The following is a 24517-nucleotide window of genomic DNA, read 5'->3' as shown; positions in this document are numbered from 1 at the left end:
CCGCCGCGCCGTCGCGGCAGGTCCGCAGCTCGGTCGCCGCGGCGTCGCGGTCGGCCTCGGCGCGGGCCGCGGCGTCGCGCGCGGCCGCGGCGTCGCGGGCCGCGGCGTCGCGCGCGGCCGCGGCGTCGCGCGCGGCCGCGGCGTCGAGCGCCGCGCGCCGCTCCGCCTCGAGGCCCGCGTCCCGCGCGTCCCGCGCGTCGCGGTCGCGCCGCGCGGCGAGCTCGCGCGCGGCCGCGTCGCCGTCGGCCGCGGCGCGCGCGGCGCGCGCGGCCGCGTCGTCCGCGCGCGCGCGCGCGTCGTCGGCGTCGGCGCGGTGGCGCGCGGCCGCGGCGCGCGCCTCGTCGGCCTCGCGCCGGAGCGCGGCGCACCGCGACTCCGCGTCCTTGGCCGTCGCCGCGATCTCGCGCTCGTGCGCGGCCACGACCTCGGCGAGCTCCGCGGCGAGCGCGGCGGCCTGGGTCCGCGCGGCGTCGGCCCGCTGCCGGCCCTGGGCGGCGTCGGCGTGCGCCTCGCGGACCGCCGCCTCGTGGCGCGCGGCCTCCGCGCGCGCCGCGCCCGCGTCGGCCGCCGCGGCGTCGAGGCGCGCGCCGAGGTCCGCCTGTGTGCAGCGCGTATTCGAATGTTTTGACACGAGCACTTCCGCCGTGCTTCGAGAACTCGCTGAGAGCAATCGATTCGTCCAGAAATCAGCCGAATCGACTTCGATTTGACCGAGCTAGAGAATTCTGAAGTTTGGCCCCGACGTCCCAGCTCACTGGTTGATTTCCACACAGAGGTCCGCGGCGGCCCTCGCCGCGGCCTTGCGCGCGGCGCGCTCGCGCTTCGCGTTTTCTACTACCTTCTCGTGCACTTCCGCGGCGCGGCGGGTCCGGGCCTCGTCCGCGGCCGCGGCGCGGCCCCCGGCGCGGAGGCGCCACGTCGCCAGCGCGGCGCGGAGGAGCGCGGCGCGGAGCGCTCCGGCGCCCAATCGGAGCAGCGCGTCGACGTCGAGCCGCGCCGCGAAGCGGTCCACGGCGAGGCGCGATATGACGCGCCGGCAGCGGCCCAGGCGCGCCTCGAGGCGCGCGCCCTTGGTCTGCCAGCCGCCGAGGCGCTCGAGCAGGTCGTGCTCCGCGTCGTGCAACTTGGCGACGCGGTCCGTGTGCGCGCGCTGCAGCGCCAGCGTCGACGCGTAGACCGCGTCCTCGAGGCCCCCGGGCGGCGCCGGCGGAGTCGGCGGCGCGCGGGCGCTCCGGTGCCGCCGGGGCTCCCGGGGCTCCAGCGACCGCATCTTCTCGACGCTCGCCAGCAGCCAGTCGTTGGACCGCTTCAGCTCCTGGAGCTCGCTGAGCATGCGCGGCGACGACGCCGCCGTCTCGAAGTTCTCGTCGAGCGCGCGCCGGGCCCCGCCCCAGCGCTCCGGCCGATAAGCCATGCCCTCGGGTATTAACCGCGGCGGGCAGCCCAGAATCCAATTAATTAATAATAATAAATTGGCCGGCGGTCCGAGTGGCACTGTGACTGGCCATGGTCGCGACTCGGAGGCCGCGGCGCAAGTCGAGGCGCGGGGCTCCCGCCACGCGGAGGGACCCCCAGCAGACCTCGATTTTGAAGTAAACCATAGCCGCGCTTAAAGGACCGTTGTCCCGTCGAAACACCCCGATTCCTCGTCGATCTAGCCGCTTTTTATGAGTTTCTGCTAAAAGATCGTCGCGAGGTGCTCTGTGGCGCGGGACGCGCGGGGCGGGAGACGACGGCGAGCGCGGAGTCACCCGTCGCACGCGGCGACGGTCTTGGCGTTCTCGGCCTCGGACAGCACGACGAGGCGTCCGTCGACGGCGGCAAAGGCCGCCGACAGGCCCGTCCTGGGCGTGTCGGCGGGCGTCGGCGCGTCTCCCGCGTCGTCGAGCGCGACGCCCGTCTTCCGGACCATCCGAGCTTCGATCGGCCCGACCCGCCGGTGTAGACCGCGAGCCGACAGACGACGTTGCGCGCCTGGGTCGACCTGGAGTTGCCGCCGGAGTCGTCGTCGTCGGAGTCGTCGTCGTCGGAGCCCTCGCTGTCGAAGTCGCTCGACCAGTCGTCGACGTCGCCGTCGTCGAAGGGGTTCTCGCTGTCGAAGGGGGGCATGCCCTCGCGCCGCGCGAGCTTCCACACGTGGGAGCTGCTCGTGGATGCGGCCATTGACGCGCGCGCCGACGAGGCCGAGCGCCGCGCGGTGCCCAGCTCCTTGCTGAGCCTCGCGGCCCGCGCCGCGTGGACGCGCGCAGGCGCAGCGGCAGGGACAGGGGCAGGGGCATCATCCTCGTCCAGATCCTCGACGGCGTCGAGGCGCAGCGGCGGGGCAGGGACAGGGGCGTCGGCGTCGGCGACGGCGGCGCGGTCCACGGCCGCGAGGTACTCGAGCCCCGCGGCCGTGATCCAGTAGCGGCCGTAGTCCGGCCCCGCGCCGTAGCCCTTGGCCGCGTAGCCGCGAGCCACGAGGGAGCTGGGCTTGCTCGCGTCGAAGAGGGCCTGCCACGAGCCGTGCGGCGGCTTGGAGTTGATGTCCTTTCGCGCGACGCGCCGCTCAGCCGTCGACGCCGCCGCCGTCGCGAGGGCGCGGAGCACCTCGATGCCGTGCTTGAGGAGCGGCAGCGGCACGCCGTCCTCGAGGTCATCGGTCCGCGGCCGCGACGTGTCCCGCGCCGCCTCCTCGCTCCCGCCGGAAGCGGTCCTGGCGCGTCGCATGCCCTGTATTGGCCTCGTGTCGGCACCTTGACGAGATGTTGACTTTGGGACGGTACCTCAGGGTGACTTCGGCTATCGACGCGGGTTCATCCCCACTTACATGGCCACCGACACCCCGCCGACGGACGCCGGCGAGCGTCGTCGCTCGGTTGTCCGGTCGTCCCCGGAGGTACCGTTTTCGGGGTTTTATTCGCGCGCGAACGCGGCCGCGGAGCGACGCGCGGCCGCCGCGCGGAACGCGATCATCGAGTGGTCGGATTGGACATCGGATTCCCATCCAACGCGTCGGACTCGTCTTAGAACGCGTCACTACGGGTGGTTTCTACGGAAGCCACGCTACTGGGGGACCCTCCGCAGAGCCGGAGCCGCGGCACATGAGCGCGGCGAGTCGGCCCGGCCGCGAGTCGGCGCTCCGACCGACCGCCTCAAGAGGGCTTGCGAATTTACGTAGAGACAACACGGCGGGAGTGCGGCAGGCGTCGTGGCGTTCGGTACGAGGGCATAGAGGTCGGCGAAACAGAGACAACTTGAACACGGCCCCGTGCGGGGGGGGAGTTCGGCAGGCGTCGTGGCGTTCGGTACGAGGGCATGGAGGTCGGTGAAACAGAGACAACTTGAACACGGCGGGCGTTCGGCAAGCACCGTGGCGTCGAGGGCGTAGACTCGGCAGCACCGCTTCTCGGGTAATTGCTCGTGACCTAGAGCTGGGTCAGCTCGAGGGACTTGGAATTATCGAATATTACGGTCTCGGCTGTAGTGGTGGCCTCCCGCCTCTAGTCATTTTCCCATCGAGGCGTCAAATGCTGGTTTCTTATTGGTCCATCGTCGTCAAGAATAGTATTAACTAGGGCACACAACTTTTTTTTGGCCAGGGATGGACGCCAACGATCTCAGCCACTGAGTTCGGTATGATCTGCCCTATGAGGGGGGAAATCGAGAGCACTTTCTAAGGGGTTTTGGGGGGCGGGCATTCCGAATCTCGACTCCGTTTCGTGCGAGGGCGCGTAGAAGCCGAGATCGATTTGGCCGTTCCTCCCCCGCGCGCAGGCGATGAGATCTCAGCTCGTGCTCTTCCCCCGCGCGCGCGGAGTGTTTCGTTCGCATCCACGCCCCCAAATTACCCTTGGAATGTGCCCTCGGTTTCGAGCCTCGTGGGGCAGATCATGCCGAACCAAGCCTCGCATAAAGTCCGCGCCCATTGCGTCGCGTATTAAGGGTTAGGGTTAGGTAAAACCTGATGGTCCGACCAATAGGATCCGAGGGGGTTGACCGCCGGTATGCCTGGTAGTATGCGCCCGCTATGCGGGCTTTATGCGGGCTTTATGCGGGTGTTATGCGGGTGGTATGCGGGTGGTATGCGGGTGGTATGCGGGTGGTATGCTGGTGGTATGCGGGTGGTATGCGGGTGGTATGCGTCTGCTATGCCGGTGGTATGCGTCTGCTATGCCGGTGACCAGTATGCGGCTGCTATGCTGGTGGTATGCGCCTGCTATGCTGGTGGTATGCTGGTGGGCTGCTATGCTGGTCTTATGCGCCTGCTATGCTGGTGGTATGCGGCTGCTATGCTGGTCTTATGCGCCTGCTATGCTGGTGGTATGCGCCTGCTATGCGCCTGCTATGCGCCTGCTATGCGCCTGCTATGCGCCCGCTATGCGCCCGCTATGCGCCCGCTATGCGTCTGCTATGCGGCTGCTATGCGGCTGCTATGCTGGTGTATGCCGTGGCTGGTGTATGCCTGGTGGTCGGCCCCCTCTGAATAGGATGTTGGCATTCGTGAGGGTTTTGCAGCAATTGCTTATGGACCTCTAACAATTAAAGTCCGCACGTCGTAATTATCAATAATACCGTGCCACTGCGGCCAGCACGGCTATAGTGCGTTAGGAAATTCCCGGGAAGTGGTGCTGCCTAGGCGTAGACCATCGAATTTGGCGCGGTCCGAAGGCGGTCGGAGGGCGGTTCTGAATCGTCGACGAGGTCGACGTCTTCTGGGTCGGGCGCTCACCAGAAGTGCGCGCCGCGGAGGACCGCGGCGTCGAGGGGCGCGCGCGCGACGACGTCCGCGCCGAGGTCGGCGGCGTCCGGGAGCGCGCCGGCGCCGCGCGCGAGGGCGGCGACGAAGGGCCGGTCGCCGTCGGCGCGGTCGCCGGCGGCGGCGACGACGGCCGCGCCGCCGGCGCCCCCGAGCCCGAGCTCGACGAGGACGGCGTCGTAGGCCTCCGATTCGAGCGCGTCGAGCGCGTCGAGCGCGCTCGACGCCGCGTCGACGCGGCAGCCGTAGGCCGCGCGGAGCGCGTCGCGCGTCGCCAGGAGGCTCGCCGGCTCGTCGTCGACGACGAGGAGCCGCCGGGCGCTCGCGGGCGCGGGCGCCGCGGGCGGCGCCGCGGGCCCCTCGGGCGCCGCGGCCGCCGCGGCCGCCTCGGGCGCCGCGGGCGCGACGGGGCTCGACGCCTCGCGGCCGCCGAGCACGGCCCGGAGCGAGCTCGCGAGCGACGGCCGCGCGTCCGCGGGCGCGCCCTCCGGGTGCACGCGGCCGCGCGACGCCGCGCTGTCCGCCGACGCGTCCGAGGGCCGCCGCGCGTGCGTCGCCGCGAGGGCGTCGCGCGCCTCCGCCGGCGTCCGGCGCGCCGCCGGGTCCGCGTCGAGGCACGCGCTCGCGCCGGCGAAGGCCGGCGACTGGCGGCAGAGCACGCGGCAGTCCTCGAGGTCCCGCGCGACGTCGGGCTCCGCCGCGAGCTCGCCGCAGCCCCGGAGCGCGCGCGCGAGGGGCGCTAAATTGGCCACGAAGCGGCCGTGCTCGCCGTCGCGGTCGCCGCGCCGGGCGAAGAAGGCCTTGTACTCGCGGAACCAGACGCGCGCGAAGAGCCGCGCGCCCGCCGCGAGCTCGAGCGCGAGGCAGCCGAGGCTCCAGGCGTCCGCGGCGCAGCCGTCGTAGCCCGCCGGGTCGAGCATGTCCGGCGCGAAGAAGCCCATGGACCCGCAGCACTGGAAGAGCGGCGCGCGCGCCGCGCGGCCGCGCGGCGGCGCCGCGCGGCCGCCAAGGGCGAGCGTCGCGGTCGCGCACGCGGGCGACGGCGCCGCGCGCACGCGCGTCGACAGGCCCAGGTCGCAGAGCTTGACGCGGACGTCGCGGAAGCCGCCGCCGGGCACGACGTCGGCGAGGAGCACGTTCTCGGGCTTGACGTCGCGGTGCACGAGGTCGAGCGAGTGCATGTGCGCGAGCCCCGCGGCGACGCCGTGGACGACGCCCGCCTGCTGCGCCGGCGCGAGCGCGCACGCGTCGCGCTTCAGGAGGGCGTAGAGCTCCTCGCCGAAGCGCTCCACGACGAAGTAGAGGTGGTCGCGCGACGCGAACGCCGCCTGGAGCTCGAGCGCGTGCGGCGCGCCCGTGAGGGCCCGCAGCGCCTCGAGCTCCGACGCGACGTTGCGCACCTCCTGGAGCGTCTTCGCGTCCCGCTTCGAGATGCGCTTGACGGCGCAGGGGCGCCCGTCGGGCCAGGCGCCCTCGAGCACGCTGCTGCACGCGCCCGAGCCGAGCGTCGCGGCCGTCGTGACGTCGCCGACGCGGTGGGCCTCCTCGACGAGCGTCGGGTCCACCGCGGGCAGCCCCGCGGCGAGCCCCTCGTGCGCGAGCACGGCGTCGCCCCAGAGGAGCGCCTGGTGCACCTCCTTGAGCGAGTCGTACTTGCGCCGCAGGATCCGAAAGTTCTCGCAGACGCGCTCGTACTGGCGGGCGCGCACGTCCTGGGCCGCCGCCGACATGTCGCCCGCGGCCTCCGTGTGGCGCCGCAGGCGCCGGAACCCGTCGGAGATGCCCGGGAGATCCATTACGTGGGCTGTCATCGTATTGAATTAGGGGGATTACAGAGACGTCGTGCAACAACCCTTTCCTTCCGAGTTGCTCATCCATTGATTTTATACGATTTGTTTGTCCGGTCCGGTAGCGGCGTCAAGATATCCGAATATAGCTTGACGGATGTTTCAGCCAAAAGCGTATGTCATACCATGCAGCCCAAGTTTCCCCTCAAGTATCCGGCAGCCCCGCGGGTGCTTTGGAGTATGCTTCGAGGCTCCGGCCTCGTCGCCCGCGTGGCGTGACGGTCGCGTTGCTCGATTTCAAGCCAGGCCGCTCCTTCCTGGTCGCGGATCGCCGTCGGTGGACGATGGCCGCGCCGCGACGGCGCGCCGGCGGCGCCCTGCTGCTGGCGCTCGCGCTGTTCGCGGCGACGCTCGCGTCGGACCGGCGGCGGCTCCGACGGCCGGCGAGCCTCGCAGCGTCGGCGTCGCTCGCGATGGACGGCGCCGCAGCCGCGGCGCTCGCGGCGTCCGCGGCGCCGGTCTACCGGCCGACGATGCATCCCACGGACGGCGCCGTCGCCGCGGACGGCGCCGCCGCCGCGGCCGCCCCCGCGGCCGCGCGCCTCGCCGCGCTCTCGACGACGGCGCCGGTCTACCGGCCGACGATGCATCCCACGGACGGCGCCGTCCCCGCGGCGCCGCGCCTCGCCGCGCTCTCGACGACGGCCGCGCCGACGGGCACGGCGCCGCCGACGTTCTTCCCGACGGAGCTGCCGACGTCCGCGCCGAGCCTCCCGCCGACGCCCGGCCCGACGTTCATCCCCTCGGCCGCGCCGTCGCCCGGCCCCAGCTTCGTGCCCGTCCCCCTGCCGACGCCGCCGCCGACGTCCGGGCAGGACAAGAGAGCGAAATTCCCAACTTCAAAGGCTCATATCTCGGCCGTTTTCCACTCGTTTCGGCTGATTTTTGGACGAGCGATCATCTCTCGGAACGGTCTCGAAGCGTAGATGTTTTTCTCGTGACGCGTGCGAGCAGAACACTCACGTTGAAGCGACGTTGAATCACTCTTGTGCTGCCCAGGCCGACGTCCGCGCCGAGCCCGTGGCCCACGGCGCCGCCGGCGCCCCAGCCGTCGTTCCTCCCGTCGCCGTCCCCGAGCCTCCCGCCGACGCTCTCGCCGGCCCCGACGGCGGCGCCGTCGCGGATTGTGGCGACAGCGGCGACGGCGGACGAGGAAGACGACGACGAAAGCGCCGCGTCGCTCCGCGACTTCATCACGGAGTCCGAGGACGGCGTGCCCTACTGGGCGTGGCTGCTGCTGGCCGTCGTCGTCTACTCCGTTCTCGTCGTCGTCGTCGTCGTCGCCGTGCTCGGCTGCCTGGGCTTCGGGCCCTGGGCGGGCGGCGCGACAACTGAAGCCGCGCCGGAGGCCGCGCCGCTCGCCGCGGCCAAGCCCCCGGGGCCCGCGGCGAACCCCGTCGCGGGCGCGCGCGCGAACCTCGCCGAGGGGGCGTAACGCGAGAGCTTATCAGGAACCCCGGAGGTAGCGCCACAGGTGCGTAACGCGGGCGCTTATCAGGAGCCCCGGAGGTAGCGCCACAGGTGGCGCGCGAGGTCCGCCGCGGCGGCGGGCGACGGCGGCAGCGCGACGTCCTTCGCGGCGTAGGCGCGCTCCTCGAGGAAGGCGAGCGCCGCCGCCGCGTCGGCCGGCGGCGCGTCGCCGCGCGCGTCGCGCCATTTGGCCGCGAGGGCCGCGAGCTCCGGCCACGCCGCGTCCCGGAGCTCCGCGGCGCGCGCGCCGGCGCGCTTGTCGCGGCGGACGTCGGCGACGGCGCGGCGCACGTCGTCGGCGCCGAGGGCCGCGTCCGCCGCGGAGCCCGCGGCGCGCTCGAGCGCGTAGGACGCGAGCGCGCGCGTGAAGCCCGCGACCTCGGCGCCCGAGAAGCCCGCGAGGTCCTCGGCGCAAAAGGCCGCGCCGTCGAGGAGCGCCGCCGCGGGCGCGTCGAGGAAGGGCCGCAGGCCCTTGGCGTGGATCTCGAGGATCGCCCGCCGGCCCGCGGCGTCCGGCGCGGGCACCGCGACCTTGACCTCGAGGCGGCCGGGCCGGAGGAGCGCGGCGTCGAGGAGCTCGGGCCGGTTGGTCGTGCCGATGACGACGAGGTTGCCCGCGTCCTCGACGCCGTCGAGGCAGGCCAGGAGCTGCGCGGTGACGCCGTCGCGGACGCCCGTCGTGTCGCCCGACAAGGACCCGCGCTCGCGGCAGACCGCGTCGATCTCGTCGAAGACGACGACGTTGAGCTTCGGCACGGCGTTGCCGCGGCCGAGCGCGTCCCGCCGCGCAAAGGCGCCGCCGTCGGTCTTCAGGCGGTAGCGCGCCCACTCCTCGGCGGCGGGCGCGAAGAGGCTCCGGACGCGCGCCTCCGCGACGCCGACGAACTTGTCGAGGAGCTCGGGCCCGTTGACGACGGCGACGCGGTCGTCGTCCGCGCCGAGCGCCGCGCCGAGCTCGCGCGCGAGCAGCGTCTTGCCGCAGCCCGGCGGGCCGTAGAGCAGCGCGCCGCGCGCGTGGCGCGCGCCGAGGCGCGCGCCGAGGTCGCCGTCCGCGAGGCGCGACGCGAGCAAGCGCCGCGAGAGCTCCGCGACGACGGCGTCCAAACCGCCGACGCGGCCGCGCGCGCCGAGCGCGGAGACGACGGGCGCGGACGGCGCGGCCACCGGCGGGCCGAAGGCGAAGCGCGCCGCGGCCTCGGGCGCGAGGTCGCCCCGCGCCGCGTCGTCGCCGCCGCCGTCGAGGGCGATGGACTCCTCGACGGGCGGCAGGCACGCGACCTCGACGACGAGCGCCTGGGCAGGAAAAGGGTGATTCAACGTCGCTTCAACGTGAGTGTTCCGCGCGCGCGCACGCTTCGAGCCGTTCCGAGAGACGATCGCTCGTCCAAAAATCAGCCGAAACGAGTGGAAAACGGCCGAGATATGAGCCTTTGAAGTTGGGAATTTCGCTCTCTTTTCCTGCCCTGACGAGCGCCGCGTCGGAGCCGGCGCACGCGATCTCCCGCGGCGGCCCGCCGAGGCGCGTCGCGACGCCGTCGCCCGGGCGCCGCGTCCGCCGGCTCGTCGCCCGCGGCGCCCAGGCGCCGCCGAGGCGCCGGAGCGGCGTCGTCTCCGCGCGGCCCGCTAACACCGTCGAGAGCACGACCGTGCCCGCGGGGTGGCAGCTCCGCACGGCCGCGCCGCCGGCCTCGAGCGCGACGACGGCGACGCTGAAGCGCTCGCCGGCCGCGACGGCGAGGCTCGCGGAGCCCGCGGCGCCGAGCTCCGCCGCGAGGCCCGGCGCGCAGCTCAAATTCCCGAGCGCGGCCACGAGGTCCGCGCGGTCGCACAGCGGCAGCCAGGACCCGTCGCGCTCCGCGGCGCCGCCGACGGGGTTGTCGCCCCAGGTGCCCTCGCGCGGGTCGTCGTAGGTCGGGCTCGACACGGCGCGCGCCGCGAGCCGCGACAGCTGCGCGAGCGGCGCGAGCGCGCGCGCGGCGGCGACGAGCAGCAGCGCGCGCCGCATCCACGCGACGCAGCGATGAGCGCTGCGGACGTTTCCGACGTGCGAACGTGCGACGCGACGAGCGCACGGCCCGGGAAACGCTGCGACGTGCGAGTGGCGGGCTCACTCGTCCATGCCCGGCTGTGGCAAGGGGTTCAACTAGGACCCCGCATCGGACAAAAGATCCGCTTCCGGCGCTTCGGATTTTCCCCCGGTGCCGAAACACGGCTCCGGCCGGTGGGTCGACTTCCCGGCCTGTTCCAAGTATGTTCTTTGGCTCGATCGACGCAGGGCGGCGCCCCATGCAACCTGAAACAAAAAACCGCCGTGGAACAGGGCCGTCACATAGAACGAACGCCTTACGCGGAAATGGGTCGTCCATTGCGCCATAGGAAAAAAATAGAGACTTTGAGGAGCTGTAACTTTACGAAATCCAGACCGATTTTCACGAACCGAAACTCTTTAATTATCGGGTCGACGCCGGCTATCCATCGCACCAGGCGGCGCAGCCAAATTCGACCGTCTCAAATCGGCCGATTTTTGGATGCCCGGCTGTGGCAAGGGGTTCAACAATCCAGTGCACCATCACATCGGCAGCCTCGATCGCTGCTTCACGAGCTGCGCCTCGCGTCGTCGCAGCGCCTCGCCTCCGGCCCGGACCGCAGTCGCCGCCGCGGGCCGCGCACCCATGGATGCGAACAAGAAGGACACGGTCATCGCGGATGTCAAGGGCCGTCTCAAGAAGCTCGAGAAGGAGGGCAAGGCCCTCGCGAAGAGCTGCACGAAGCCGTCGCCCGCGGAGGTGAAGCGCACGGCCTGGGCCGTCGGCGCGTCCGGCGGCGCCCCGATGGAGGACGCGCGACCGCGCCGGCGCGGCCCGATGCGACGCGACCGCGACCGCAGGCTGGGGCTGCGTGCTCGTCGGCGTCTTCGGCGCCGTCATCGAGCTGCTCATGATCCCCATCGTCCGCCTCCTCACGGGCGAGGTCGAGGAGAACCGAGCACTCGCGCGGCGCGTCCCGCCGGCGTCGTCGCCGCTCGCGCGCGCGCGCGCCGCGCGACGCCGCGTGCTCAGCCGCCGCGTCGCCCCGCAGGAACCACAATCGCTGGTAGGACGCCCGTCGCGCGCCGCCGCGCCGGCCTAACCGCACCGTCCGCCACCGATCCCCCCGCGGGTTCGGCGGTCGTGTTAGCGCCCCCCCGCGCGGTCACTTGAGCGAGTTGCCGGAGCCGGAGAACGCGGCCTTGTTGGTCTTGGCCCACTTGGACGTATTCGGCTTGCGGAAGACGGGCTTCGGCGGCGCGGCGCCGCCGCCCGCGGCGCCCGCGGCGCGCTTCGCGGCCGCGTCGCCCGCGCACGACATGCCGCGCGACTGCCAGGCCTTGCTGGATTCGCTCGCGGGCGGCTGCTGCGGCATCTTCTCGAGGAGCGCGGCCTGGGCGCTCTTGAGGTCCTTGCCGTCGAGGCGGCTGCCCGCGCCGGCGAAGGACTTGAAGTTGCCCTCGGCCTTGGCCTTGGCCTCGGCCTCCTTCGCGGCGGACAGCGCCTTGAGGGGCGCGGGCAGGTCCGGCATGGACGACGCCTCGCTCGTCGCGCGGCTCCGCGACGCGTAGTCCGGCTCCGTGTAGCCCACGGGCGCGTCGAAGTCGACCTGCGCGCGGAACACGCTCGGCGCGCGGGACGGAACCGCGCGGCGCGCGGAAAAGGGCGCGCGCGGGGCGCGGGCGGCCGCGCCTCGCAGTCGCACTCGATGATGCAGGCCGCCTCGCGGGGCTTCACCTCCTGGACCTCGAGGTAGAACCGCTTGTCGTTGTACCTGCGCCGCGGCGCGGTCGCGGCGCCGCGCGGCGCGGTCGCGGGCGCGGCCGGGCTCGCGGCAGGCAGATCTGGTCGCCGACGGTGAGGCAGGAGAAGGTCCGGAACTGCTTCTCGAGCACGGCGCGCGGGTTCGAGATGTCCAAAAAGTCCGTCGACTGCGGCCTGTACCGCGCGGGTTCGTCGCCGCGCGCGCGCGGCTTTCGGGGGCGCGGCGGGGCCGCGCTTGAATTTCACGAAGGTCGCCTTGGGCAGGGACACGTTTTTCACGGAGAGCACGCCGCCCTCCTCGAGCATGAGGTTCTGCATCATCCAGAACGGCACGTAGCAGTTGCCCTCCGGCGCCGTGAACTCGAGCACGCCGCAGTGCGTGCGCCTGCGGGCGGGGCGGCGCCGTCTTCGGCGCGGGGCGGAGCCGCGGGTCGCCGGCGCGGGGGGCGCGCCCCTTGGCGGAGCGGAGCTCGAAGAGCATCGGGTACTCGATCTGCAGCCGCGCGAGCTGCTCGAACGCGCTCGACGGCAGCAGGACCTTGTCGCCCTCCTCGAGGTTCGGCTTGTCGGCGAAGGCGCCGGAGAAGCAGTGGTACCTGGGCACGGGCGAAACGCGTCGACGCAAAGGGCCGCCGCCGCGCCGCGGGCCGGCGCGAAAAGGGCCGAGGCGGGGGTTTGAGCGAGCGGCGGGTTGCCTGGACTCGACGCCGCGGCGCGCTGCTCGTCGAAGACCTCGTTGCGCCGTCCGCCGAAGAGCATCGTGGCGTCGTCGACGGGGTTCGACGCGCGCGGCCGAGGAGAAGTGTGTTATTTGGACCAGCAGCGTCCGCGCGGACTCGGCGGATGAGTCGACGAGCTATCTCGACGAGCTTTCGCGGGTCTTGCAAGGATGGAGCACCCCATGGTGCAGCCCGTCTGGTGGGTCTGGTCCGACTCGGAGAACTGCGCCGCTGTCCCCTACCCGCCGCCGCCTCGACATGGCACCGCAGCGCTGCGGCCGTCTGCTCCTCTGCTGCGTCGTGGCGCGCGTCGCGTCGTCGCCGGGCGCGGTCCGCGGCGCGCTCCTCGCGGGGCAGCCCAGCGTCGGCGTCGCTTCGGGCGGGCACGGCGGCGCCGCGGACCGCGACCTCGCCCGCGTCGCGCACTGGGCGCTCCTGGGCCTCCTGATCCTCGGCATCTGCTGCAACGTGCACGCGCGCGAGGGCGACGACGAGCCGCGCGGGCCGCCGGCGCCGGCCGCCGCGCGACCCGCGGACCGCGCCGCGGTTCCGAGCCCCGCGCCCGGGCGCGCGACGACGGCTTAAGTCCACCCGCGCGCGGCTAGGGCTTAAACTTAGACACGGGCGACGTCTCGGGCCGGTCCGGCGGCGCGGCGTCGGCGGCCGCGACGGCCGCCGCGAGCTCCCGCGCGAGGCGGCCGAGCTCCGGGCGGTCGGCGTCGCGCGCCGCGAAGGCCGCGCGCGCCGGCGCGTCGGCCGTCGCGCGCGCGACGAAGTGGCGCGCGAGCAGGCCGTGGACGTCCGCGTCCGGGCCGTCGAAGGCGCGGGGCCGGGAGTCGCGGCGCGTCCGCGCGAGCGGCGGGAGCTCCGCCGGCGCTCCGCCGGCGCCGGCGCCCGCCGCCGCGGTCCACCGCGCGTCCTCGCGCCCCGCCTCCCGGAGCTCCGCGCCGGAGACGGCCAACGGCGACCGGAGCAGGGACCCCCGCCGGTCGCTCCGGTGGAGCACCTCGGGCGCGGCGTTCGTGATGTCGCCCTGGTCGCGCGCGCGGCCCTCGCGGAAGCGCCGGATCATCGCGGCCTTGACCAGAAGCCAGCAGCCGTAGCGGTGGCAGTACTTGCGGTGGAGCGCGAAGGACGGCCGCTCCGTGAGGATCCGCAGCAGCACCTCGCCCGCCAGCACCTTGAGGTGGCTCAGGCGGAACGTCTTCACCGCGTAGTGCACGAGCTCGGGCTTCCGGAACCCCGCGAGCTGCGCGGCGACGTCCTCCCCGAAGTACTCCGACGACACGCGCGACTCGCAGCGGAACTGGTCCGTGCTGTGCGCGCCGAAGAGGAGGCAGTGGCCGTTCTCGATCATGTAGAGCGCGTCGTTCACGTTCATGTCGCGGTGGACGACCGTGTCGTGGGCCATGTAGAGCTGGACCTCGAAGTTCTGCGCGATGCGCACGACGAGCAGGTCCGTCTCGTAGACGAGGCGGAAGACGCGGCGCTGCGTCGCCGGGTCCGGCAGCGACCGGAGCACGTCGACGCGCGAGTGCGGCACGGTCTCGCGCGACCCGTCGTCGGCGTAGCGCACGTCGTAGGTCAGGTAGTTCTGCGGGGGGAGGGGCGTCGCGGACGCGCGCGAACATCTCCGCCGGACGCGGGCGCGTTTACGGGCACGCCGACGACGACGGCGGCGCGCGTCGTCGCGCGGCCCTCGCGCGGGAAGAGGTGGAGGCGCACGCCCTCCTTGATGCCGTGGACGTGCTGCGACGTGTAGCGGATGAAGGGGATGCGCGTGACGAGGTAGCCGGAGACGTGCTTCGCGACGACCAGACGGAACCGCGGGCTCAGCATCGACAGCACCGAGTTGTAGTGGTGGTCGCGGAACACGGGCTCGTACAAGGAGATGTACTCCCGCAGCTTGTTCCGCAGCGCGGGCGCGAAGTTGTGCTTCGTCATGAATTCCGACAGCGAGTCCTTGGTCATCTTGAACTGGTTCCCCACAGGGTCCAGGTTGCTCAGCGTGTTCGTGAGCTCGCCGAGGAGGAACCCGAGGAGGATGAAGCCGCAGAGCATGATGAAGATGCCCAGGAGCCCCTCGCTGTGGAGGAAGTAGGTCGCCTCGCCGTTGAGCGCCATGTTCGCCCAGACCGCGGCCTCGACGTACGTCGCCCAGATGCCGTCGCCCCAGTTGTAGCCCATCGTGAGCACCGTGTTCGGGCAGCCGCGCGCGCCGCCGGCGCCGCGGTCCTCGCCGCGGCCCGCGTCGCAGGCCACCAACGTCAGGAGGCGCAGGAGGCACGCGCTCCAGTGGACCATGACGAGCAGCATCAGGATGTACTTGAGCACGGTCTGGAGCTTCGAGGAGAAGTCGACGTGGCGCGCCATCGCGTTCAGGATCCGCGGGCTCTTCATGACCTTCAGCAGCTTGAAGAAGCGGAGCACGCGAATGAGGCGCAGGTACCGCGCGGACGCGCCGGCCGAGTCCGCGGACCGGAGCGTCGCGCACTCGAAGGGCACGCACGACGTCGCGTCGAAGAGGAACCAGGACCCGAAGTAGCGCCGCGCGATGCGGCCGCGCGTGACGACCCACGTGCCCCGGCGCGCGGAGAAGTAGGACGTGTTGAAGCACATGCCCATGTCCGCGACGAAGATCGAGTTCACGACCAAATTCGCGAGGTCGAGGTCGTGGCGCCCGGGCGCGCAGCCCGACGACCGGTTGTCGACGAACGTGAGCTCGAAGGGCGTCACGAGCACGACGAAGCACGTGCAGAGGAGCATGGACGCGTCCCACCAGAGCCGCCAGGGCGCGTGGGGCGAGAAGACGGAGAGCCACGCGCCGGCCTGGGTCGGGAACTCGACCGTCTTCTCCGTCTGCGCGCGCGCGTACGACGTCACGAGCAGGCCGCCGCCGCCGCCGGCCGCGGCGCCACCGCCGCCCCGCCGCGAGCCCCGCACCGCCGCGGCCGCCGCGGGCAGCTCGTCCCACTCCTCGACGTCCGACGCGACGAACTGGGACATGGACCGGTCGCGCGGGTCGCCCCGCGGCGTCGCCGGCTCCGCGGCGAGCTTCGCGAGCTCGCGCGCGCGCGCGCCGGCCGCCGTGCCCGCCTCGCGGAGGCCCCGGCCGACCTGGCCCGTCGTCGAGAGCGCCGTCGTCGCCGTGGCCTGGAGGCCCTTCTTCAGGCCGCGCGACACGCTCTGCGTCTTCCGCAGAATAGCGGCGTTCGGCGCGAAGCGCGGCGGCGACGCGGCGTCGGAGAAGCCGCTCGGCGCGACGCGCGCCTGGAAGGACCGCGGGCCGCCGCCGCGGCGGCCCGAAGACCGCTGCGACGCGGCGGCGGCCTCCTGCGTCGACGCCATCATGGCGCCAAAGTCCTCGGCGGCCGCCGCGTCGTCGACGGCCTTGGTCTCCTGCGCGCCGTCCATGGCCGCGCCGCGTCGACGTGCGGTGCGCGCGACGCCTACGGCATCGATGCCGGAACCGCGAGGGGCCGCCAAGGAGGTACGATCCTTTCGATCTCTCGAGCGCCCTCACAGGTGGCTACGAGAGTACTTTTGCGGCCTCGACGACGCCCGCGCGGCGGGCTGCCCCGACGACGCGGCCCGGCGGGCTCCCTGAAAGTGATCGGTTTCGTGATGCAGGGCAACTGATGGGAAAGTGCCTATGAAAACCAAAGTTTCCTCAAAAAAGGCGTCCTGCCGTGTGAAGCCCAGGCTGCGTGGGCTGCCGTCGTCGGACGCCGTCGACCCACCGGCCTGGGCGCGCCGGTCCCCCGCGCGCCCTCGCCGCGTTTGTCGGACGCGCCCCGCGGCCGCCCGCACCGCGGCGCGCGCCGCGCCTCCGCCGCCATGGTGCTCGTCGAGCGGCGCCTCTTCGCGGCGCGGGCCCGGGGCGGGACGCGGGTGATGGCGCGTCCGCGCGCGCGCGCCGCGCCGAGGACCGCGCCGAGGACCGCGCCGAGGACCGCTCGCCCGCCGACGTCGCGGCGCGCGACCGCGCGCGCGCGCCGCCGCCGCGCGACGGCGCCGGCGCGCAGGTGCTCCACCAGATCGCGCGCACGGGCCAGTACCCGCAGCAGCGCTACGTGGACATCTCCGACAGCGACAGCGACAACGACTACGACCTCGAGCTCGCGCTGCCCGTCGAGCCCTACCGGTCGAGCAACCCCATCCACTGGCTCGAGGGCCAGGTCGACGAGATGATCAACAGCACCGTGAGCCGCAACAGCGACCTCCCGGCCTACCCCATCATGCGCTACGTGCTGAGCCCCGACGGCTGCGCCGAGAGCGCCTACGGCGAGCCGCCCGCGGCGGCGGCGCGCGACGCGGCCGACGAGGGGCCCCGGACGTACGAGCAGGCGCTGAACCTGGACCTCCAGTACGAGACCGACGGCAAGCAGACCATCGCCAACGCCCTCGCGTTCCGCGACGAGTTCGCCGCCATGCTCCAGCGGGGCTTCCGCGTCATCAAGCACGCGCCGCACCACAAGCCCAAGACGCACAAGCTCTGGCTCTCGAAAGACGGCGCGTACGTCTGGTGGCAGCCGGCGTTGGACGCGGGCCCGCCGGCGGCCCAGTTCCTCGTCTCCGACATCCACATCATCCTCTCCTACCCGCCGGAGCGCCTCGTCGAGACCGCGCGCATCCCCTCCTGCTTCATGCTCGTCTTCGACCTCGGCCAGACGGCGGGCGACGCGGAGATCCGGCGGCGCATGGTCGTCTTCGAGACGGTCAACGTCGAGACCAAGCACCTCCTCGTCGACGGCTTCCGCCTCCTCAAGGGCACCGCGACCGCCGCCGCGGACGCGGCCGGCGACGGGAACGCGCGCGACGACGCCTCGTCCTAGGACCGGCGGGGCGCCCGGCCCGAGTCACACGTCCCCGCTTTTTCTCCGTGCTCGTCGGGGGGGGGCGGTGTGTGCCCGCCACGGTGCCCAGGACCTTGGCTGAAGTCATGGTTGAATACGCTGCCCCGCTGAATTCTTCCCCGCTGATCAGTGAGATCTCGTGGAGATCTGGCGCGAGAATTTGAGAGAATGGCCGACTCCAAAAGCGCGATGAATGAACTGCTGAAGGACGTGGAGATAGGCCATTTCTACGAGCCTCTGATCCAGCTCGGCATCGAGAGCGTTGAAGAGCTGCTAGACGAGGGGCTCATCACGAAAGATGAGCTGGAGAACCGCATTGGCATGACTTTCGTACACGTTCGAAAGCTCCGCCGCCGGCTTCAGGCCGATCCCACGCCTGCCACACCAGTCCCTGATCCTGCACCGGCGGCGGCGGCTCCTGCGCCCGCGGCCGCCGCGCCTGTCCCCGAGCCCGCGCCCGCGCCCGCGGCCCCGGCGCCTGTCCCAGAGCCCGCGCCCGCGCCCGCGGCCCCGGCGCCCGCTCCCGCCACACCAATCCCTGATCCTGCACCGGCGGCGGCGGCGCCTCCCGCAGCCACGGTGACACCAGCATCAATGCCTCGGCTCTCCGCATCGATGCGGGCCGAGCTGCGCAAACCGATCAAGTCGTCGCCCGAGTTGCGCCAGGTCATCGCGCGCTTCGAGGACGACGTCGCGGAGGCGGCGCGCGACGCGAAGCGCCAGCGCACGGATGACGAGGAAACCATCACTCTGCGCTTTGAGGAGAACCAGCTCTCGCAATCCGACTTGGTAGCGCTCGCGGCGAGCGCGCTCGGCCGACACCTCCAGCACCTCCACATTCGTCCAGAATACGAAGATGTCAAACCCCACATCCTTGACTTCGATGGAATCTCCTTCCCGCAGCTCAAATCACTGGAGTTGGACTCCCAGGCGATCCGCGCCCTGCACTTCACGGCAGCGTATACGCCTCTACTGGAGGTCATCGACATCGAGGCACCCTGCGCGGTGAGCGTGTGCTACGTTCGTCTGGATCTGCCCTTGCTCAAGACTCTCTGGCTCAAACGCGTCACACTTTCTTGCTCGGATTGGTTTGGTGACAGCATCAGCCGCTGCCCGCGCCTCGAGTGCCTCGGCGGCTACAAAATATGGGGTCTCGCTACCACGAAGTCAAAGCCTCTCCGCCTGGTCTGCCCGGCGATCAAGCACATCTGCTTCTGGCGGGCCGACGACCTCAACTATTTGAAGATCTGGGCGCCCAAGCTCGAGGAACTCGACCTCACCGGCGCGTTCGATATCGACACCGTCCAGCTCATGATTCGGCGGCCGAAAGATTTTTCGGGTCCGGAGTACGAGGTTTTTGAGGGACCCACGAAATACTGCGTCAATCTGAGCAGCACGCGATACGGATATCCTACTGAGCCGAAATTTGACGACGGCTCGGACTCGGAGGACGATGGGGGCAACGAGGAGTTTCGACTCTCAGGACAGCCCGACCTCGCTGGCAATCTTTTGACGCACGAGCGGTGCCGGCGCATCATCCGTCGAGAGCGCTTTTGACCTAGAAGCCACCCCCTAAGGGCTCGATTTGAAATCGACCCCCCCAGGCGCGTCAGTTCCGGGCCCCGCGGCTCCTGGGACGCACCCCACCGGTAGGGCGCGACCCCCGGGGGTCTGAGGAGTCGCTCCGTGCGTTTGTCCCGTTTTTTTGCTTCGTGTCCCGTACTCGTCCTGCCGCTCTACGGTCGAACCATCGTTTATCCCCGGCAGGACGTCGAGTATCTGGATTAGTTAGGCGCTCGAAGCTGCTATGGCAGCTGATGGAATCTCCACCTTAGAGGGCCCCGTGCTCCTCGAATATGCAGCGACGTGCAACGATCCCAGCGGGTCCGCAAACATGGTGGGTGAGGCACATGAAAAGACGCGACATCCGGACGATTGCGAGGTGGCGCAAACGGGCAGCCTCAGGGGGTGGAATGGGGCGCGGCAGCTTCCCCCGACCCGAATTTCGGTCGCCTTCGAGTCACAGAGCGTCGGGAATCGTTCGTCATGAGGGCGATCAGATGCCCTCGCGGCAGCCCTTCGGCTCGAGCCGATTTGATCGAGATCACCTCACCGGCTCCGGGAGGCGCGCGGCGCCGCGGGTGACACGGCGCTCACTGCGCAATGCATGCGGCGTTCGGGCCGCGGCAACCTTGACAGGCCACTCGGGAGGGACATTCCAGGCGGTGTTTACTCGAGATGCCGCGGCCCGCTCGAGCCCTGGAACTAAGTTGGGCCTCTCGTCGGTCGCCCCCCACCATTAACGGCCGTTCTCGTCATCCACGGGCTGCCCCGACGCGAACTAAGTTGCTCGCCTTCGACCGATGGTCTTTCCCGAGCGACTCGCACCCGGGCCCGAGGCGCGGCAAGGTCCACAGACCGAGCGCCGCGCCAAGTCCTGGAACCGCTGCATCGGCTAGCGAAAGACGCGTTTTAGCCCAGATCTGACAAAACGAGCAAAGCCTGGGGGGGCTGATCTCAGATCAAGCCTAAGTTGCACGTACCTCGCCGAGAGCGTACCGACGCGACACTGCAAGTTGCATTCAGCATGAAGTCGGCGAAACTGCCTTAGTCGCGCAGCACTCGTGCGCTCGTGTCGTCGCAGCCACCGCACGCACGCGACGCGAAGAAAGGCGCCCGCGACGCAATCCACAGGCGCCGCAGCCACCGCGCACGCAAAGAAAGGCGCCCGCGACGCAATCCACGGGCGCCGAACCCACGCGCGACCGCCGAACGCAGCGTCGATGGCGTCGCTGCTGCTGCCAGGTCCTGCTGGCCTGCGCGCTCCTCCTCGGCGCGTCGGCGCTGGGGCGGAGCGCGGCGCCGGGCGGCGCGCTCGCGCGCGCGGGGCGCGAGGCGGCGTCGGCCGTGCTCATGCCCGCGGTGATCACGGGCGTCGTCGCGTGCGGCGTCGGCGGCGCGGCGGACGCCGAGGGCGCCGTCGCGAGGCGGCTGCCCGGCGCCGTCGCGCGGGGCCTCCGGGACTCGCGCGTCGCCTGGCGCCTCTTCACGGCCTTCGAGGCCGTCGCGGGCTTCGTCGCGCTCGGCGCCGAGGCCGCCGAGGCGCGCGGCGCGCCGCTCGGCGCCGCGTGCGCGGCGCTCGTCCGCGCGTGGCGCGCCGCGGCGGCGCCGCGGCGCGTCGCCGTCGGCGCGGCCGCGGCCGTCGACCTCTACGAGCGGCCGGGGGCCGGCGCGCGGCCGCTCGTCGTCATCGTGCCCGGCGGGTCGTGGTCCCACGGCGACGACAGCCGGCTCTACCGGCTCCTCGCGGCGAACGTGGGCGACGCGTGCGATGCGGACGTCGCTGTTGTGGACTACGGCGTCTGGCCCCTGGAGGACGGCGACAGCATGGTCGCCGGCGTCGGCGCGGCCCTCGCCTGGGCCGAGGCCGCGCGGCCGGGCGACGTCGTCGCGGTCGGCCTCTCCGCGGGCGCGCACCTCGTCGCGGCCGCGCTCCTCTGCCGCGGGCCGGCCCACGCGCCGCCGCGACACGCGGTGCTCTGCTCGGGGGTCTACGACCTGAAGGCGCACTACGCGCACGAGTCGACGCGGGGCGTCGCGGCGATCTCCGCGCTCGGCGGCGCGTTCGACGGCGCCATGGACCGCAACTCGCCGGCCGTCGCGTTCGACGCGGACGCGCGGCCGCCGGCGAAGGTCACGGTCGTCCACGGCCTCGGCGACGCGACGGCGCCGCCGTCGGCCGCCGACGCGCTCTGCGCCGCGCTCGCGGCGCGCGCGCCGGCGACGGCGGTGGACCGGGAGACGCTCCCGGACGCGGGCCACCTCGACTACGCGTTCCGCGCCATGTACGACGAAGAGGCGCCGTTCCTCGAGACGGTGCGGCGGGCCGTCGCCGCGTAATTCACATATGTTTACACGGCGCCCTAGAAGGGCGCCCAGGGGTCCGCGGCGCCGTCGTCCTCGGCGCGCTGCGCGTCGGCGACGGCGCCGACGACGGCCGCGTGGAGCTCGTCGACGTCCTGCGCGACGCACTTGAAGCGGAAGTCGACGACGTCCGTCCCCGCGGCGCCGCCGACGCCGACGAGGAAGCCCGCGGGGCAGAGCTCCTCCACCACCGCGAAGTCGATGTCCCTCTCGACCCGCCTGGCAGCGATGGCCGCGACGTCGTCGTGGAACTGGTCGTTGAGGATCTCGCGCGCCGCGGCGCAGGCGCGCGACAGCTCGCCGTCCGGCGCGGCCGCGGGCCACCAGGCCGGCTTCGCGGCCGCGTCGTCGGCTCGCAAAGTGACGTAGCGCGCGCTCCTCGGCGGCCGCGCCGGCGCCGCCGCGCGCGCCGCGGCCTCGTTCATCAGCGCCGCGTCGAGCCGCACGACGTTCTCGATGACGCACTCGTCGAAGCCGTCGCCCTCGTCGCAGCGGCGCTGGAATTCGATGGGCACGAGCAGGCTCACGCAGCCGTCGGCCTCGCACGTCATGACCTGGATCTTCACGTGGTCGGGGTAGACGTCCGTGACGAAGACCTCCTCGATGTCCTCGAGCTTCACGTTCTTGAGGTTCGACGCGAGCCGCGCGAGCGTCGCCATGTGGGCGTCGCGCAGCGATTCGGCGACGCTTTTCAACATCGTCGGCCGCGGCGCCGCGCGCGGCGCGCGCGGCGCGAAGGCGAGCGCCGCGGCGACGCACGAGAGGACGAGGCGCGCCAAGGACATGAGCGATCGATGGCGGCGCGGACCGCGCCGCGCCCGTTCGACAGTCCTCGCGCCCAGGCGCAGCTCGCGCCCGTTCGACAGACCTCGCGCCCAGCCGCGCGCCGTTCGACAGGCCTCGCGCCCAGCCGCAGCCGCGACGTCCGACGCGCCAAGCGCGGGCTCGCGTGCGCAAGATCGAGGCGTTTTTGAGGATGATGTTTGCCCCTCGATGCCGTGGGGCAGCCCGACTTGCGCCCGCCTGGGCTTAACAGGTCGGGGTCGGGTCCCCGCCGCCGCCGCGATGGTCCGCGAGCCCCCTTCCGACGGTCCCGACGAGGCCGTGGGCCCGAGCGCCGTGTCGCCCTACTGCGTCGACTTCAACAAGATTCCGGCCCTCGAGCCCTACCAGCTCGTGTGCTACGCCGGGCCCATCTTCTCGCCGGGCGCCGAGGGCGAGGGCGACGCCGCGAAGGACGCGCCGGCGCCGCCGCCGAAGTCGCCGCACCGCCGGCACAAGAAGCACCGGCGCGGGTCCCGGCGCCACCGCGCCGCGCCGCAGGAAAAAAAGCGGCACATCGACGCGTTCTTCGACGGACACGCGAACGGCGAGCCCCCCGCGCACGCGGAGCCGCCGCCGCCGCGGCCGCGGCGGTCGTTCCTCGCGCGCGCGCGCGCCGCGAGCCGCGACCTCCACGACCGCCTCGCGAGCCGCGCGCGGCGCAAGCCCCCGACGCGCGCGTGGCTCGCCGCCGAGGCCTGCTTCCCCGTCCGCGTCGAGGGCACGGCGGCGCGCTTCGAGGCGCTCTGCGCGGAGCTCTTCGCCACGGGCGACCTCGACTGCCGCGACGACCGCGGCCGCACGCTGCTGTGGATCGCCGTCGACAAGGGCGACGCCGACGCCGCGAAGATCCTCGTGACCTACCAGCGGTCCCACGGCTACCTGAACCTGAGCCAGCGGGACGACCGGAAGAAGCTCACGCCCCTGGCCCTCGCGGAGCGGAACGCGCGCTTCTCGCCCGAGGTCCTCGCGGCCTTCCGGCCGCCGCCGGCCGACGCCGAGGGCGCGCGGCCGCCGCCGGAGCTCCGGGAGATCGCGCGCATGGAGACGAAGATCGACCAGGCGCCGCGGCGCCGCGTGTCCGCCTTCTTCGGCGTCAACCGCGACGAGTTCGGCGCCAAGCGCAAGCGCGACGACAAAAGCCGCCTCTCGCTCGCGCGCCTCGCGACCAAGGTCCGGTCCATCGCCGCGTTCTCCTCGAGGGCGCCGAAGCGCGACGCGCCGCCGGACCCGGCCGACGACGCCGCGGAGGAGGAGCCCCGCGCCTGAGGCGCCTTGTCTACACCCACGCGCGAGGGCCGCCCCTGCAGCGCAAAAAAAATCCTAAGTTTTCGTGTGCTTGTCGACATGATGCAGTGCACAGTGCATTTGTGAAGAGCTTGGTTGCCGGCATGCCGTCCGATTGCTCTCCGGAGCCGATGTGAGCTAAGACCGGCGGTATCCTACTCCTACGCCGTCCGCATTTTACTATGCCGCCGCGCCGACGCAAGAAAAAAGTGGAAATATGCTTCTTTTGTGGCAAGCATGAAGACGAAGACGGCGAGACGCCCGAGGTCATGTGCGACGGCTGTCGAACGAGGTCTTGTGCGCACGTGACCTGTATCGCGTGCGCCGACGAGGATGCGCGCGGCCTCGTGAGCGACCAGGACGCAGATGGCGTGATAGGTTGGTACTGCCCGGTGTGTTGGGCGAATCTGCTGGACGACGAGCCGCCCGCGGCGGTCGCGCCGCCGTCGCCGCCCGCGGAGGAGCCCGCGCCGCCGTCGCCGCCCGCGGAGGAGCCCGCGCCGCCGTCGCCGCCGCCGGACGAGCCCGCGCCGCCGTCGCCGCCGCCGGACGAGCCCGCGCCGCCGTCGCCCGCCGCCGCGGAGCCGCCCGTGGCGCCCGCGCCCGATTCGCAGACGTGCCCGCTGACCCTCGAGCCCTTCGTCGACCCCGTCCTGCTCGTCGGCGACGGCCAGACCTACGAGCGCCGCGCCGTCGAGGCCTGGTTCGACCGCGGGAAGCGGACGTCGCCCTTGACGGGCGTCGAGCTGCCTCCGGCGGCGCGCCACCTCGTCGAGAACCACGCGATACGGAAGGCGGTGGCGGAAGCCGCGGAGGTCGCCGCCGCCGCGCCCGAGCCCGAGCCCGCGCCCGAGCCCGAGCCCGAGCCCGCGCCCGAGCCGGCCAAAAAAGCCGCCCCCGATTGGGTCATGAAGAAGCTCCGCGAGGCGCGGCGGCTCCAGCGGGAGGCCGCGGCCGCGGCCGCGGCGGCGCCCGCGGCCGCGCCGCCGCCCGCGGCCCGCGCCGCGCCCGCGCCTCGGTCGCGCTACCTCGGCGGGATCGAGCCGATCTTCGCCGACGTGCA

The 24517-nt window shown here is 72.2% G+C and overlaps 6 protein-coding genes across 6 annotated transcripts in view; 1 reads left to right on the top strand and 5 right to left on the bottom strand.

The window, feature by feature from the left end:
• Positions 1-1414, bottom strand: part of AURANDRAFT_63420 (hypothetical protein) — a gene marked incomplete at both ends in the record, with an annotated part of 8137 nt that extends 6723 nt beyond the window's left edge. Inside the window, 2 exons of the mRNA XM_009037800.1 lie at positions 425-598; positions 839-1414. Of these exons, the coding sequence (XP_009036048.1) occupies positions 425-598; positions 839-1414 (750 nt within the window). The remainder of the gene's footprint in view (positions 1-424; positions 599-838) is intronic.
• Positions 1415-1747: 333 nt separating this feature from the next.
• Positions 1748-2709, bottom strand: AURANDRAFT_63419 (hypothetical protein; the record flags this gene model as incomplete). Its single annotated transcript, XM_009037799.1, has 3 exons — positions 1748-1844; positions 1910-2143; positions 2381-2709. 3 exons carry the CDS (start codon positions 2707-2709, stop codon positions 1748-1750), a joined length of 660 nt encoding a protein of 219 aa, XP_009036047.1.
• A 1998-nt stretch (positions 2710-4707) lies between these two features.
• AURANDRAFT_63418 (hypothetical protein) lies at positions 4708-6534 on the bottom strand (the record flags this gene model as incomplete). The annotated part of the gene is made up of 1 exon (XM_009037798.1): positions 4708-6534. One exon carries the CDS (start codon positions 6532-6534, stop codon positions 4708-4710), a length of 1827 nt encoding a protein of 608 aa, XP_009036046.1.
• Positions 6535-8589: 2055 nt separating this feature from the next.
• On the bottom strand, positions 8590-9132 carry AURANDRAFT_24903 (hypothetical protein; the record flags this gene model as incomplete). The annotated part of the gene is made up of 1 exon (XM_009037797.1): positions 8590-9132. A coding segment is annotated over one exon (543 nt), but the record flags the coding sequence as incomplete, so codon positions are not given.
• A 2085-nt stretch (positions 9133-11217) lies between these two features.
• On the bottom strand, positions 11218-12691 carry AURANDRAFT_60034 (hypothetical protein; the record flags this gene model as incomplete). The annotated part of the gene is made up of 6 exons (XM_009037796.1): positions 11218-11691; positions 11775-11856; positions 11916-12020; positions 12082-12231; positions 12299-12442; positions 12565-12691. The coding sequence occupies 6 exons, from the start codon at positions 12603-12605 to the stop codon at positions 11248-11250; spliced, it is 966 nt and encodes a 321-aa protein (XP_009036044.1).
• A 3711-nt stretch (positions 12692-16402) lies between these two features.
• AURANDRAFT_63415 (hypothetical protein) lies at positions 16403-23436 on the top strand (the record flags this gene model as incomplete). Its single annotated transcript, XM_009038151.1, has 5 exons — positions 16403-16456; positions 16591-17393; positions 18522-18774; positions 20227-21297; positions 22447-23436. 5 exons carry the CDS (start codon positions 16403-16405, stop codon positions 23434-23436), a joined length of 3171 nt encoding a protein of 1056 aa, XP_009036399.1.
• Between the last annotated feature and the right edge of the window lie 1081 nt (positions 23437-24517).

The sequence above is a fragment of the Aureococcus anophagefferens genome (genome assembly GCF_000186865.1).
Source record: "Aureococcus anophagefferens unplaced genomic scaffold AURANscaffold_7, whole genome shotgun sequence".
NCBI classification, from domain to species: domain Eukaryota; class Pelagophyceae; order Pelagomonadales; family Pelagomonadaceae; genus Aureococcus; species Aureococcus anophagefferens.
The sequence above is the reverse complement of the archived record's forward strand: the minus strand, read 5'-3'. Positions and strand labels throughout refer to the sequence as shown.